This window comes from Curcuma longa, chromosome 4, assembly GCF_044706935.1.
Source record: "Curcuma longa cultivar G26 ecotype Majalengka, Jawa Barat chromosome 4, ITB_CL_G26_1.1, whole genome shotgun sequence".
Lineage (NCBI taxonomy): Eukaryota > Viridiplantae > Streptophyta > Magnoliopsida > Zingiberales > Zingiberaceae > Curcuma > Curcuma longa.
In genome coordinates, this window is record NC_133864.1 from 6,686,800 (window position 1) to 6,703,148 (window position 16,349).

General features: G+C 37.0%; 2 protein-coding genes across 3 annotated transcripts; both read left to right on the plus strand.

Annotated features, from left to right (window-relative positions):
- Positions 1 to 1,609: 1,609 nt before the first annotated feature.
- On the plus strand, positions 1,610 to 11,597 carry LOC141827643 (cysteine-tryptophan domain-containing zinc finger protein 7-like). Of its 2 annotated transcripts, none has more exons than XM_074714935.1 (14): positions 1,610 to 1,747; positions 2,341 to 2,413; positions 2,500 to 2,633; positions 2,868 to 3,233; positions 3,315 to 4,633; positions 4,734 to 5,149; positions 5,225 to 7,152; positions 7,244 to 7,395; positions 8,435 to 8,595; positions 9,214 to 9,374; positions 9,594 to 10,314; positions 10,443 to 10,548; positions 10,618 to 10,781; positions 11,244 to 11,597. In XM_074714935.1, the coding sequence occupies exons 1-11, from the start codon at positions 1,610 to 1,612 to the stop codon at positions 9,783 to 9,785; spliced, it is 5,040 nt and encodes a 1,679-aa protein (XP_074571036.1). In that variant the 3' UTR covers positions 9,786 to 10,314; positions 10,443 to 10,548; positions 10,618 to 10,781; positions 11,244 to 11,597. The 2 variants fall into 2 exon arrangements, with proteins under 2 accessions (XP_074571036.1, XP_074571034.1); XM_074714933.1 differs by having other exon boundaries at positions 10,618 to 10,733.
- LOC141827001 (zinc finger CCCH domain-containing protein 48-like) lies at positions 10,462 to 15,720 on the plus strand. The gene is made up of 11 exons (XM_074714296.1): positions 10,462 to 10,466; positions 10,618 to 10,733; positions 12,827 to 13,614; positions 13,737 to 13,832; positions 13,944 to 14,033; positions 14,126 to 14,227; positions 14,318 to 14,461; positions 14,751 to 14,870; positions 14,996 to 15,055; positions 15,411 to 15,499; positions 15,588 to 15,720. Exons 1-11 carry the CDS (start codon positions 10,462 to 10,464, stop codon positions 15,718 to 15,720), a joined length of 1,743 nt encoding a protein of 580 aa, XP_074570397.1.
- Positions 15,721 to 16,349: the final 629 nt, after the last annotated feature.

Here is a 16,349-nt window from a genome sequence, read left to right on the forward strand (position 1 = left end):
AAAATGTATACCAATTATAACGTATTAATAGTTGTTATAATTAGCAATAATTTTAATAAGTTGAAATAATTTTACTTGTCTTATATAAGATATAAATTATATAATACTAAAATAAGAGTGGAAAATTAATATAATATACCTTTTTAATAGGGTGAAACAGGAACATCTGAAAACAAAGCACTTTCTATTATTGGAATGTGCCACGCAATAGGCAACGTGGCACAAGCAGCCCCCGCCACAACTTTAGTCCACGGGACGTCGTCAGCTACTATCGGGTAAAAAAATGGGTACCCACGATTGGGCCTCCACGCCGCCAATCTAGACTGTCACCTACTTTAAGAAACACGTGGCCGTACTACATTAGCAAAATTCTAAAATTCAATAAAATTTAATGATAATAACAAAAATATTTAAATAAAAAAATTATTTAAATCTGAATAATTATTTTAAGCTGAGAAATATTGAATTTCCCTCGTTCAGTTTGCCATATCTAAATTTCATTCATTCACATAATGATTACGTTTATAGTACTAACTTTGTTTAATATAAAATAGAATAAAATATCCTTCTTAATAATTTTTAAAAAGGAAATTAAAAAAATTTACTTTTTTGAATTTTATCTATTTTTAATTAATGTCCTGCTCTCATAATCACAGACAGCTAGCGTTGTGTTTTGGCCGATTCAATTAAAGTTTTTTAAAGTTAGTAACCACAATAATAATTAAAATATCATGTGATAAATTAAATGGTCAATGGTTAGTAGCTCTAATGAGGGAATTGAGCCCCGGGCCAGTAGAAAAGTTAAATAGTTGAATTATTTTTTTTATATTTTAAAAATATTTTGGCAAACTGAGATTTTATATAAAAAGAACTTTAGAAATTTGTTTATTTGCTTTTCTATTTTATTTATTATTTATTTTCCTTATAGTTTAAAATATTACTCTTACCTTCTAATAATTTATCAAATAAGAGAATTAAAATTTCGACTAAATTAAATTATTGAATACTATTTAAAGTTTAATAGCTTGTAAAATTAAAATACCATCAAGGTTTTATTAATATGAATAAATGGAAATTGATAGGAGAAGAGAGGATTTTATTTTTATTTTTATGAATTATAGAAAGTAAAATATAATATTAAATTTGAGGGGAAATAAAAAAATTAGATAAAATGTTGTTTAAAATATTTTTTATTACAATTTTTAGCATAAAAGAAGAAAAGAAAAGGGAGAAAAATTATTTTTATTTATTATCTTTTCGTTCCCCGTCTTCCTCTCGCTTTCTTTCTCTCTCTCTCATTCTCGAAGAACACCCAACTAGCGAACGACATCGAAAGGAACCAGCGCGAGGGCGCTCGTGGCGATCGCCGTTCCCGATCTCGTCTGGAGAAGTCTCGATCTCGATCTCGGGGATCGACCACCCCACGTGTTGCGCCGGCGCCGATCGCCGCGGGACTCGGCAGCCGCCGTCCTCCGGTGAGGGAGTCTAGGGTTTCGACCGCCGGAGGAAGGGGATTCGAGATATTTTGTTTTTTTTTGGATTTTCAAGTGAGGTGGGGAGGGAGGGAGGGAGGGGAGAAGTGAGGAGGGGGTGAGGGTTGTGTGATTGGATGCTGTCGGCGGCGAGGAGGGAGGATGCCAGAAGGGGGCTAGGAAGCATGGAGGAGGAAATCGAGCTTGAGGAAGGCGAGGCGTACTCCAGTCAGGAGGAAGACCGCTGCATCGATCCCGATGCTCTCTCCTACATCGTAAGTCCTTTCAGTTGGTTTCCCACTTCTTTGTTTGCATTCTTTTCTTTGTTGTAGAACTCTTGAAAATTCTGTATTGTACGATCGAAATATTCATCTCATGTTGGAGCTTTGCGGAAACAGGTAATCTGATGTCGTCAATTTTTTGTTAGGTCGTACAGTTGCATTACTGGCTGCTGGGTTAATTAATGAGTTTTGATCTTAAAGTTCACGTTTTAGAACGAGTGGAAGTAGGTATGGTTGAGTTTTTTTTTGTTAAAAGAAAAAAAAGGCTCATCTGATAAATCAAATTAAAAAAGATCCCTTTTGTCTTGGATTTTCCTTGTTCTTGAGCGAAGCTCCGTTTGCCAGCATTGTGGCATCAGAGAATTAGATAAAAAAAAATTCTTTAAGCCATAAAAATTATACTGCATCTAAATGCATGACAATTGTAGTGCCCAAGACTAGGGAATTTATCTTTAATATGATGCAATTTGGATTACATCTCCTTGCAAACTGCTAAACAAATTCTAGATCATATTGATACTTTTTTCATAATTTTGGTGATCATCACCAGCTATGTGATATTATTTTCTTTTAATTGTTTCTTTTAGGATGACAAAATACAGGATGTCTTGGGACATTTTCAGAAAGACTTTGAAGCTGGGGTCTCTGCAGAAAACTTGGGTAAGGCAGAAAAGTTGTCCCAGGAACTCATTGAGCATCCAAGTTGTATGGATTCCTCAGCTCATAAAGATGCATCCAATTTACAGGTGCAAAGTTTGGAGGATATGGTTCATTCTTACCTACCTATCAGCGTTCTCCTTCCATTTTATGTCATCCTAGAAGTCCAAATAAAGTAGCAAATCAAAATGTCGTAAAATCTCCCTCAAACATGTCAGTTGAGGTATGCAATTGGTTTTATGTTACATTCTAAGTTTCTATTAAAATCTGTTTCAAGTAATGTTCTGCAACAAAACTCTGGTTATTCGGCATCATTTTTTTCCCTTCATTTATTATGTGGAAACACATTTTTCTGCTGATTCAAATAGAAAAAGTTTATTCACAGAATTACTGCTAAATGCTAGATGATGTTTGTTAGTTAGTAAGCAGGATTGAGTTCACCAGCTCATACTTGCAGGTCACAAACCAGAACACTTCAGTTACGTTGAGTTCATCTTTTCCTAAAAGTAATAATGCAGCAGTACCATTAGTGGACAATTCATGCAAATGGGATATCGCTATTAATAAACCAAACACGCAGGACCCTAGTTCACTGCAGACATTGTTTAGTAAGACAACCAATGGTTCTGACCACAAAACGCTGAAGCTTCGCATTAAAGTGGGTACTGACAACAGCTTGGCTAGAAATAATGCTGCTATTTACAGTGGACTAGGCCTAGATATTTCTCCATCACCATCTTCTGATGAAAGTCCTGATGGAAGCAATGGAATTTTTCCTGAATTGGATAATGCATCCGATGAATCTCCCAGGACTATTATCCAGGTAAATTTGCTTTTATCTCTTGTCATATTGGGCAGGATTTCTTTTGTATTTTTTATAATCCAAATCAATCTTCTTGAGCAGGTTATGACATGTTTTCCTATTCCTGATGTCCATTTTCTTTCACCACTCCAAGATTGTTTATTTCACTCAATTGAAAAAGATCTCTCTTTGAACAAACCATACAAACAAGGGAACCTGTCCAAGGAAAGGTCTGAAACTGCTTCTGGCTTTATTGATTTTTCTATACATTCAAGAGAATCAAATGGTCTGCTCGAGAAGCCAACTAAGTTGAGTCAGCAGAATGGGAGGCCAAGGGGAGCAAAGTCTTCCGAAGACAAAGGTGCAGTAATCTTGAATAGGGGAATTGACATAGAAGCTCAACCAGCACAAGTGCTTGCCTCTACTTCTTTTACTAGGGTTTCTTCCAATTCAAAAAATACTATAAAAGAAGATGGACAAATAGGTGAAAACACTGTACACACTGAATGTAAACCCCTGGATCACCCAATGGAAATCAGAAAGGATTTATCAAAGGACAATCCCATTACTGGTCCTACAAAAGAAAAGCAGTTTGATTTAGTTGATAGCACAATAAATAATGTGGTTGGCTATTCAGTAAACAGAAGCAGTCAGTCAAAAAGGAAATCAAGTGAAAAAACAAGCATGATAGAGAGAACATTTGAGGATCAAAATACAAATAACCAAAAGAACGGGAAACCTGATCTCCAGAGAGAAGGGAGAGTCAAGGTTGATAAAGGTTCTGAGATTTCAAACACTGACTCAAGTGGAGAGAAGAGGAGGAATGAGCAAGTAGCTGAAGCAAAGGACCAAGTACCTGAGAAGAAAAGGAAAGTAATCTCAAGTCAATCTGATTTTGGAGAGGTCGTGAAGGACAGTGTAAGTGGAAGCTCATCTGCAGCACTAAATGAAAAAAAGAAAATTTTTCATGGAAAAGGTGATCATGAGGAGAAGTCTAAAGCTCAAAAACCACTTAAATGTCCTAGTGGGTCTGCTGCTAAGGAATCTTATGGAAATAACAACTGGGATATCAAAGCCGAAGAGACTAGAGTTGGTTCATCAAATAATTTAAAGGTTAAGAGTAAGGCCATGAAACACAAGCATGAAGAATCCATTATGCCTTTTCAGCCATTCAAGGAAAGGTCTGGTGGTAAAAAGATGGGGGACACTCTAGCTTCAGGTACATCTGTTAGTGAACCAGTAGCTGTACCATTGACATGCAATGCCCCTGCTGCAGATGCACCCGTTGCTGCTCAAGCCTCCATTGTTATTGAAGAGAATTGGGTACAATGTGACATTTGTCAAAAATGGCGCCTCTTACCATATGGGACAAATCCTGGTGATCTGCCATCCAAATGGCAATGTAATTTACTGAATTGGTTGTGAGTGCCTCTTCATCAACAAACTGGACTGGTTCTTTGCTTATGATTCTTTACATATTACCTTTTCTTTATGGTCTAACATATTGATATATTTGTGTAGGCCGGGGATGAATAGTTGTCATTTCAGTGAAGACGACACAACAAATGCTCTGCACGCATTGTATGTTGCCCCTGTTTCAGAAAATGTTGCTAGCCTAGATGGTTTTGACCCTCCTGCTGGAAGCACATCTTTGGCTAGTGGAATTCATCTTGGAGTGCCTACTACTATGAAGAAGAAAAGTTCTCAAAAAGATGCTTTGGTACTAAATCAATCAACCTCTACAGAGTTTCCAAATGCTGTAAAAAAGGATGACCAAGTCTCAGTTAATGCTATTAATCAAAATCTGCCTGCTGAAGTTAATTCATCATATAAAGGTACAATTAGTACTCTAGGAAGATCAACTGATTTCAGAACAGAAAAGCACAAGCCAAAGCAAAAGGGCAAGCATAAAAATCATGGATTCTATTCAAGTGGAGGTATTGCTTTTGCTTGTCAATCTTTTTTAGCCATGTGAACAAGACAATATTTCCTTGTATCTTTGTTCTTTTCAGGTAATCATAGTGAAAAAAATGAGAAACATTCGAAATCAAAAAGCAAGAGAATTGTTGATCAAGATGATCTTAGATCGCCAAAGAAGCACAAGAAAGAACGCTTGCAGAGCTTAGAATATGATATGCAGGACAATCCAACCCCATCTAACATAGTAAGGGATGATGTTCAGTTTTTTAATAATGGACAGATCAAGGAGCACCTCAGTACTTCAGATGTAAAGAAGTCCCTTATCACAAAGAAGAAACGTTTGCACCAAGAAAGTCAGTGCAACCGGAAAGCACTTGTGACTAACCAAAATGAGGAAAACGGGGTTAATATCAAAGAAAACTTTAGTCAATTGGCGTGTCTTCAGGAAAAAAAGGCTGATTTATCAGTGTCCGAAGGAAAGATATCCAAGATCAGTAACCTCAATAACAGGAAGGATAAAAAGCAAACAATATCTAGAATGGTCTTGGTTGCCAATGGAGATTACATACCCGATCAAATGGATGAGGAAGCCATCAATTTGGTTGAGAAAGAGCACCCCTCAAATCAGAGCCAGGAGAATGCAGCATTCTCAAGGGATCTGAACTTTGATTCCTTAAAGAGGGATTCCTCAAAGAGGAGGGGTACTAACTCTGTGCAACCTAGTTTAGCTGCTAATTCAAGTTCTTCAAAGGTTTCTGGTTCCCAGAAAAGTAGATCCAATATTCCAGAACCAAAGGGATCTCCTGTTGAGTCGGTTTCATCATCACCTTTGAGGATATCAATAATGGAAAAGGAATCATGCAAAAAGAATTCTGATAAAAAACATGCTACTAACACTGATTACTCTGTGTTGGGAAGCCCCAAAAGATGTTCAGGTGTTGAAGTTCATGGGGGAAATAGACCTGCAGCAAAGCGCAAGAAGGATACGTGCTTTTCGTTTCAGAAACAATCTATTGAAGATCATAAGGCAACAAATTCTGCTATTCTAGATTCTTTAGGAGGAACCATTGGTTATTTGGAGAAGGGAAGAACCCAGTCAACTGTTGGCAAATATGATGAGAAACTGCTTGTGAAACAGAGTGCCCATGATAAGATTTTTCCCATTGAGAATGGAGATAATCCATACAAGGATGATTATCAGGACATAAAGAAAGCCAGTAGGCATCACCAAATGGGTGACCCCTTACAGCGGATGTCTGGTAAGAGCGCTTCAGGAATTAAAGAGAAACATCGAGGTTCTAAGTCTGATTCAGACAAAAGTAGGCTTAAGGCTTCTGGTTCTCTTTCTGATAACAAAGATTTGAACTCTGCAAATAATCTGAGAAGCTACAGACTTGCGACTACTACTGATTCGTGTAGGAATGGAAAAGATGGCATCCATGACAAGTATGTGAAGGATTGCTTGCTGAAGAAGGAACACAGTTCAAGATGGGCGACAAGTAAAGCAGATAATAGTTTGTCATTTGCTTTGCAGGATCATATGGACACGAATGGTAATTCTGTGCATCCCAATCAACAAAGAAATGTAGATTCAAAAAATTTAGTTACTGGAGCTAGAAGTTCGAAACCCGAAATTCAAGTGGCACCTTTAGAAGATGAGAAAACAGTGCACCAAAATGGTTCACATAAGACTCGTATCCCAGATCTACTGCCTGGACAAGAGAAGTCACTGTTCAAACTAGCTTCTGGAGATAGACAAGAAACTCAAGCTCGCTGTGTTGTCTCTACACCTCTCAAGCAGCATAGATCTGATGGTGAGATGGTTGATGCAGTAACTACTGATGCTTTGAAAGTGGTAAGACAACAAAAGCATCCAGATAATCATAGTGGATCACACCATACTGATACGAGACATGCCATTTCTAATGGTCCTGACACATCCAGTCCAATAAGAAAGGAAAACCATACTGTTCTTATTAAAGAAGCAAGAGATCTTAAACACACAGCCAATCGCCTAAAGGTAAATGTACTTTCACGCATCACTCTGATCACACCGCTAATCCAATGTGATTAAAAAATTTGTTTGCTTCTTATAAATGATTTTCTTGTAGATTGAAGGACGAGACCTTGAAAGCACTGACCTGTTCTTTCAGGCTGCCTTGAAATTTCTACATATTGCCTCTCTTATGGAACCTGCCACTTTTGATAGTGCTAAATTAGCAGAAGCAGCACAAATGTACTTTGAAACGGCAAAACTCTGCGAGTAAGTTAAGAATTACATGAACATTAATTGGTGATAATGCTAAATGCAATATTAAAGTTAGTATCCTCCAAGGCTTCAAGTATACACCAAGTCCTTGTATACAGTTAAATGGCTGGATAAAATTATGTGCCCGATTCCAAAGTCAGGAACTCATGATATCTTTTATTTTTTATGTTGTCGTAATACACATTGAGGACGGTTGATTATTATATCATAACTGACTGTTGAGGGATCTGATTTTGGAATATGACAGAAATAATGAAGAATATACATATACATACATACATACATACACATATATATATATATATATATATATATATATATATATGTTTTATTATATATATATATATGTTTTATTGTATATATATATATGTGTGTGTGTGTGTGTGTGTGTGTGTGTGTGTGCACACGTGCGTAGGCGCCAGCACAACATGATACGATATTGAATCTGAATCGTTTTGGTTAAAGACCGAACCTACAATATATTTTGAGATTTTGAATCTTGGTTCAGCTGAACCAAATTGTTTGATTTTTTGTGCCAGCACGACATGATACAATATTGAATCTGAATCATTTTGGTTAATGACTGAATCTACAATATATTTTGAGATTTTGAATCTTGGTTCAGCTGAACCAAATTATTTGATTCTTTGTGTGGCTTGGGCTATTTATTAATCACCAATAACGTGTTAATTATAGGGTAACTTCTTATCCATGATGTGATAGGGTTGTGCTAAAACAATTTTGAATATGGTTAACTAGATTGATATAGTAAGCTTCAAATAATGAAATCTACCCACTTCTCAGGTGTTTAATGCTGTTAAAATGGTTGGTCTAAATTATATGTTTGTCATCTTTTATATATGATTAAAATAGCAATGTTGTACAAAATTTAGCAACCAAGAATAAATAATTAAATATAGGTTATAACAAAGACAACTATGCAATACTACTGTACTACTTCTATATCTGTGTTAGGGATATAAATCTATCAAGTCAAAAATTTGTGCGATAATGTTATACTTCATCTTGGCAGATTTGTAGCCCGTGAATGTGAGAGAATTAAGGACATGGCTTCAGCTGCTCTAGCATACAAGTGCATCGAAGTGGCTTATCTGAAGGCTGCATACTGTAAAAATCCTAATGCAAGTAGAGACCGGCATGAGCTGCTAGCTGCTTTTCAGTTTCTTCCTCCAGGTTTGGAAGTGTGGCATTTTCAATAGTCATGCATTTGAGGTTCCAATTATCTTTGAAGGCTAATGTGTTTGATTGCCTTTAGTATTTTTCCCCTGTAAGGCTTTTATAGAGATCATACTTGCTTATTCGATCACTGAAGCCATGTTAGGGTAGTTTCACTGATGTTTCCCTTTTACTCTTAAGTTCCCCTCAGTTCGTGCTCCATGTGATTATAACTTTTTTTTTTGGTATATTAACAATATTAGTACACTTGTTTTAGATGTCTATTTTACTGGTTAACATTTATTTGTTTTTTTCCTTCTGGGTGCATGTTTAAATAACCAGTTACCAATTCCTTAGTAGCTTACTTTATTCATTGACGTCTGGTAGTGAATTGTATCTGATGTTTTGCCATAGCTATAATGATTTCCTTTACTTAATCATGACTTAATAATTAAGTACATTTTTAATTGAAAGTATAATTTCCTTGGTAAAAAGTGAATTAACTTTGAGGATTACCTTCCATATTAGTATTCATATTTCCTATAATTTTTTTTCGCTAATTTAGTCCTCCTTTTTTTCATGCCAGCTAGCATACCTTGTACTGGTTTTTGATATTTGTTTGTCTTTGGATTTTAGGTGAATCACCATCTTCTTCTGCGTCGGATGTTGATAATTTAAACAATCAGGTGTTATTGGGTAAGAATGTTTCAGTGAAAGGTGTAAGTTCTCCACAAGTTGCTGGCAACCATATTTTAGCTGCACGCCATCATCTTCAAGTTATGCGTTTGCTTCATTATGTAAGTTAATAGATTACAATTGCTTTCTCATACTGTGATCTGTATATATATACGCCAACTTTCTTATTCTGTTACTGAAAGAAATTAACAATTGAAAACTGACTAGATTATTGTCCTTATAGTGTCTGAAGTGTTCCATGGTTTTGTTAGAAAAATCAGGTTTGATTTGTAGTTTCCTTTTTGTATGTATAAATATGGTTCCAATGTGCTTTATTGCAGACAAACGACCTAAACTGTGCATTTGAAGCCACTAGGAAAATACAAATTTCGATTGCAGCTGCTTGTGCCAATCTTGACCAGGACAGGCCAGATAGCCTGTCTTCAGTGAAAAAGGCTCTTGATTTCAACTTTCATGATGTGGAAGGGTTGCTTCGACTTGTAAGAGTTTCACTGGAGTCTATTGGTCGTTAGAAGCTTGCAGTTAGTTGAGAACTTGTCTGTGAATAGACCTGTAGATAACTTCTGCTGTTGCAGTCTCTTCATTGGCGGACATCCTAGGGTGAAAACTAATTTCCTGCTGCAAGTCGAATAATGTTTTCCTTGAAGAGACTGGATACTTTCCAGCTTTGAATATGTAAAGAGAACTAGAGAAGCTGGCTTGCAATTTTTTGTACATTGGATGTTGCAGGCTTTGTTGTTTTTATATACTGACAAGAGATTAGGCAATCAACCAAAATGCATAAGAGATGAGTATGGGTTATATCCCTCGTCGGTCTCCCTGTAAAAGAAGTGGAATTTGCAGGAGCTGATTGTATAATGGGCCCTGATTTTCATATTGATTTGCTCTGTCAAGGTTCCACCATAAACCTTAAAGAGACGTCTGTGAACATGACTGGAACTGGTACAGATGCATGAAATGCTTGATAAAGTCACCAAGTGCTGAGGTCAATAACCTCTTTCAAATGCTTGAAGCCCCATCACATCAGTTACAACAAATATGGTAAGTCCATGTTCTCTCGTTTATATATGAATCCAATTACTGGCTCGAGATGAGCTTACTACTTGGAGTTATCTTTCTCATGTTCTGTCAACTTCCTCGCATTTGATATTTGTATGTGCATTTTCCAGGTTTTCTAGTTTATCGTCAATGAGGTAGACTGACATCCTTTGTCTAAAGGAATCAATCAAGTTGTCCATTTTCTAACAAAATCTTCTGCTAACCATTCAGTGAGAGGTTAATTCACCTGGAATTTTTCATCTTAGTTTTAGTTCTTCGGTAATGTTAACTTTGGTTCCTTTGCAGGGGTGTCTCGTCTCATAACAGTGTAAAATATACTAACAGTAGTAGTAGCTGGGGGGCCAAGAGTGCAGCAGCTATGTTCATGTCGATGCCAGTTTTCAAGATGAGCTGCTTAAGTGGTAAAACTCTTGGACTTATATTCGGAAGATTTGAATCTTAGCCAAAGGGTAAATTTCAAAAAGAATGTCCTTTTTTTTTTAAAAAGTCATCAAGTTTGGTTTAACATTTTGATCATTATCAAAGTGAAACCTCATCACCTTTAGTATGCATATCCATTATACTTCTCTATATCATGATATATGAAGAAGTGAACAGTGTCAATAAAATTGTTCACTTGTTCTTACCAATCTAAAGTAAAAAATATATATATTCAAGAAAATATTCACACCTTGTTCTTTAATTGAAGAAGGGTATACTGTAATTTATTAACAATATTGTTTATGCAATCTATTTTTGTTTAGTGAGAAATCAATAAGAAAGTGAATCTCCCAATGGAATTATTATTATTATTGTAAAATGATAAAAATGAACAGTCACAATGGGTAACAATATGACAATTGCTCTTTTGATCATGCACCATGATATGATTGTACTAAGGATAGCACTCTCTCTTTTTTTGTTTTTTTCAGGTTGGACGAGGCCACAAGATTGTGCATTAACATGATAATGTTGTGCGAATTGTACAGGCGAGTGTTTGGAGTTCTAGTGCTGAGCCTTTGCCCCATGCATAGTTAACGTCACCACTGACTAATTCATTCATTTCCTTTATAAAATTCTATAGTCTATTAGTCGAGATGAATATATATAATATATTTTTTCTCCGCTGTTTGTTGTTCATTATTTTTACTGAATAAAGATGTGTTCTTTGAAAAGCTTCAAGGAGAATTTGCCCCTCTTATTTTTGTTATTGCACGTAAAGATGATGAATCCAGTAGCACATGTACTTATCCTATGTATGAAATTTTGGTAGTATTTTTTATACACTGGTGAAATGTATGAAATTTTGGTAGTATTTTTTATTAATCGGTGGTAAAAGGTGAATATGTCGCTTTGGCGGTCCCTCCAAGTAGCCTCCTACTTTTTGAGAGGGAGATAAATTATAAGGATTTCATCCTTAGCAACGCAACAATAGCATCAACAACAATAGTATCCTTAAGGGAGCGAGATTAATAGCATCCGTAAGTGAGTGAGATTGAGACAATCTGACGGACTTTCGCATCCATTAGGAGGTGACTCCTCTTCTGTCTATGGTATTTTTTTTTATAATCCGTGAGGGTTAATATTTCTGTTCTGGGACATAGTTATGTTGGTTGTGTTGAAATATAATTGTTGAAATGGAAGTTGAATCTAGATGAAACTAAGGTAATATTTTTTTTTGTCGTGGTTAGTTGTAGTTTTTTGATTTGTCACTTTATAGATGATCGTGAGATCGATCGTGTGAGGTCGTTGGGAATGGTAATTTCACTTTTTACTAAAGAAGTGAGGGTTAATATTTCTTATTAATTTTAGTAAAAAGTGGAATCCGCAACTCCAGCGATCTCACACGGTTGGTCTCACGATCATCTATGATAAGATAAATTAAGAAGTTGCAGTTAGTCACAACGGAGAACATTGTCTTGGTTTCGTTGAGATTCGATCTTTATCCACTTCAGTAAGTCTGTTTCATTGTAATCAATTCAATTATGTCCCGGGAGGTAAATTGAGAAGCTGTAATTGGTCATGATGAAAGATGATATTGTCTTGACTTCATTAAGATTTAATTCTTATCCATTTCAATAAGTCTGTTTTATCGTAATTAACTCAACTATGAATTTTTTTTTTTTGAAGGGCTGTGTCTTCCTACTCCTACTATTTAAGAAATAGAACAAATCAATTTGTTGGTGAGGGTGATGGTGGTGTTCATTGTGATAAAATAAAAATGTAATCTACACATTTTAAATATCCTCTCCTGTTAGGTTAATCATGGTTGAGGCCGACTTCAGTTAGTAATTTAGAAATTTCGTATTAAGTGATTTAATTTATATTAATTTATCATTAATAATAAGTGATTATGTCAGTACTCAATAATATATTGTAATTAAGGCATTGTGACAGATTAATTATAATTTGAATGTGGTAATGGGCTTGGTAATTGGACCGGTTTAATGGACCTGCTAATGGGCCTGACAATTTTGAGTTAATAAATTGATTCCGATTCCAATTCCAATTCCAGAGTTGTTCGGATTGCTTGTCGCCCAAGCCAACTATATAAGCTCCGACAAACCCTTTCTGAAGTCATTTTCACTCTTCCCTTTCAGTCTTCTTCTTGCTTCCCCTTCGAGTGCGATTCCAGAGACGGAGAAGATCGCCTTCGTTCGCCGAGGAATCAAGCGGGTCTACCAGAGGCCGACCTCCTCTTCCCGCGCCACGGCGCCTCCCCATCTCCGAGTATGCTGCTACTGGCGGGCGGGGCGGTGCAATCGCTACCCGTGCCGCTTTCTGCACGGCGAGTTGGCCGACGCACCATCCCCTGTGGCTGCCGAAATCACCAAGAGGCGGCCGGCGCCGACCAACTTTAACACCTCTGGCCCTCCTTCCGTGTCGGGGAAGCGCCGCGACGCCAGCCCACCCGTCGTTGCAAAGAAGAACGACAATGCCGCCGACGCACCACCTCCTGTGGCTGCCACATTCAAGAAGAGGCGGCTGGACTGGACAAACCCTAACACCTCCGATCCTCACGCCGAGTTGCGGAGGCGCCGCGATGCCAGACCACCTGTCGCAAAGACGAATGACAATGCCGCCGAAGCACCACCCCCTGTGGCTGCCACAATCACGAATCAGAGTCTGGTGTGGACCAACCCTAACACCTCCGACTCTCCTGCCGAGTTGAAGAAGCCCCGGGACGCCAGCCCACCCGTCGAAAAGACCAACGACGACAAGATTCGCGGCCAGTTCTTCGCTGGGAACTCTACTTGCGGAGGAGTATTCTCCCATCTCGCCTCTCTCCGAGGGCACAAAAACGTGAGTTTACTTTCCTCTATTTCTGTTTTTGTTTTTCAAATAAGAAAACGAATGTTAGGTTACGATTTCCGAGTTTCTCGCACATTATTAATTGTGTGTTTGACATCATTGTTATATGCAGGGCCGTCTCAGGAGTCACACTTCCAGATGACTCAGACATGCTGTTCTCCGGAGGAAAGGACGAAAGGTTAAGGATTTGGGATTGCCATACTGGTCAGGTATATACAGCATCACATGTTAACATAAAAAGATCTCTTTTTTCTCCCTTGCAAAACCTTGCATTAATGTATCTCTGATGCTAAATTCCCCTTTACATTCACCTGATCCAGCTCCTTGCTAGCTTCAAAATGGGAGGGGGTGTGGGTTCTGTGATAAGTGAAGGACCCTGGATATTTGTAGGAGTTCCAAATTCTATCAAGGTCAGTAAATAGATACTTCGATTCGATTTTGCTTTTTCTTTCCCTGTTCAGAGAGTAATTGCATATTGAATTTGTTCGTTGTGGCAATGCAGGTCTGGAACACTGAAATTGGAACTCAGACTTGTCTTGATGGACCCAATGGGCAGGTCCATTCTCTGGCTGTTGCCAACGGATTGCTATTTGCTGGCATTCAGGTATTCTACATGATTGGTTATCCTGCTTTTTCTATGCTTCACATTTTTCTTTTTGATAGCCGAATTCTCATCCCTATATTCTTGCTGCAGGATGGAAGCATACTGGCATGGAAAATTGATTCAGAAAATAACTCTCTTGAGCCAACAGCTGCCCTTGTTGGTCATAAACTTGCAGTAACCTCATTTATGGTGGGCGACATGCTTTACTCTGCCTCCATGGACCACACAATCAAAGTAAGAATCATGTCACGTATCATTGTCAAGTTAGTTACTGCATTTGTTATTTCACTTGATACTAGTTACAAAAATGAGTTCTTTAATTCTAGTTAAAACAAATGATGTCTCTAAGCTTGCCTCTATCGACGCATACTGGAGGACTTTATATCTCCTCATTTTTAGTTCTATTTGCTAACATATTTGAAGGGAATAAATACTGCATTTTCTATTTACTTAATCTGCTTTCAGCTTTATTAGTGTAGAAGAATGTTGTTTCTCTAACACTTCATTATCCTCTCTTCTTCAGGTGTGGAACCTTGCTACCTTGGAATGTGTACAGACAGTCACTGAACATAAGTCGGCAGTCTTGTCATTGCTACGTTATGATAAATTTTTGATTTCATGTTCCTTGGACAACACAATAAAAGTTAGTTTTCTTTTACATTCTCCGTGTTGTTTTTTTTTTCTCCTTCTATTACACAACATTCAATTTGACTCCACTGATATGGTGATCGATGTTTCTAATCATTGTTTTTAATTTTCTCGATGCAGATTTGGACAACTACCAAAGGTGGAAATCTAGAAATAGTATATTCCCACCAAGAAGACCACGTAAGTAATCTTTGTACAAACTGTTAAACTAAATTTTTTAATGATACAACATGATTATAAAGAAGCAATCAATGAATTCCCTCATCCCTTAGGCAAAATGTTCATAAAAATTAATTCATCTCTCATAAACTAGTTTTATTTGGTAATGAGAGATGAAGAAACACATTGTGAGTTTTGTCGACATTAATTATGTGAAACATAGATATTATTGTCAAACTTATTTTAAATTTTTATGCTCAAATTAAATTTTACAAATACTACTATGACTATAAGTTTCCAAAACCACATGCTTATATTTTGAAAACACCTTTGTAAGCTATTTATAAGAATCTATTTTTTTTGTTATTATTTTCAGGGTCCTGTTTGTTTACGTGGGATTCAGGGGACACCCATCTTACTATCCTCTTGTAGTGACAGCTCCATTCGCACCTATGAATTGCCATCGTATGTGTATTACTTAGCCTTTTTCTTAAAATATTCTACATCATTGAATTGAGCAAAAACTAATAGAAATTGTTTCGTTGTTTTGCAGATTCACTGATAGAGGTCATATTAGTTGCAAAGAAGAAATTGATAGCATTCAAGTTTCCCTTGGTGGATATCTTTACATTGGACATGTTACTGGAGTGCTCGATGTCTGGAAGTTTGAGACTGCCAGCATCTAGTCATATGGTGCAATTAAAGGATGCATGAGCTACACAAGAGTGAGACTTCATTGCTATTTTCTTTTTTATATATACTTTGAGAGTTATTATTCTCGTAGTGATAATTGAGACAAGATGATCTTGTACATATATGTTTTTTTCAATTATTTTTCTGTATAGTATGTTTACTCTTTTTCATACTGACAACACATTGTAAATTTGTATTCTTATTATTCTCAATACAAAGAAACAAGATTGTCCTTATTGTATTAGCACAAGGGCACCATTATGTACAACAGTTTAAAGCCAAATAAGAACTTGTAGAACTAAGTAGATTGCTGTGTCTTGCAGGTCAGAGGAGAGGAGGGATGTCTGATAGTGCCGGTCCAAATTTCCCCTCTTCGAGTGTGCATCAGTAGACTTGAAATTGAGTTAGACTATCGACATCGATTCAGTTGGAACCATGAACATTAAATTGAGATATAAAGCAAGAGAAGCTATTGGCAAAGTGATCCAAAGGCCAAAAGAGGTGCCTGTAAATGTTTGCTAGGGAGCCCAAATTGAAGATGATTCTTTTTTGGATTCAGGAGGTCAACGAGAATAGCGACAGAACGGCAGAGTGATCATTCTATGGCACATAAGCAGACACA

Coding starts and splice junctions, on each gene's coding strand:
- LOC141827001 (XM_074714296.1), top strand. Junction 14,462..14,750: donor CCATGGACCACACAATCAAA/GTAAGAATCATG, acceptor TCTCTTCTTCAG/GTGTGGAACCTTGCTACCTT. Junction 15,056..15,410: donor ATTCCCACCAAGAAGACCAC/GTAAGTAATCTT, acceptor TATTATTTTCAG/GGTCCTGTTTGTTTACGTGG.
- LOC141827643 (XM_074714935.1), top strand. CDS start 1,610: ATGCTGTCGGCGGCGAGGAGGGAGGATGCCAGAAGGGGGCTAGGAAGC. Junction 7,153..7,243: donor ACACAGCCAATCGCCTAAAG/GTAAATGTACTT, acceptor ATTTTCTTGTAG/ATTGAAGGACGAGACCTTGA. Junction 8,596..9,213: donor TTTTCAGTTTCTTCCTCCAG/GTTTGGAAGTGT, acceptor TTTGGATTTTAG/GTGAATCACCATCTTCTTCT.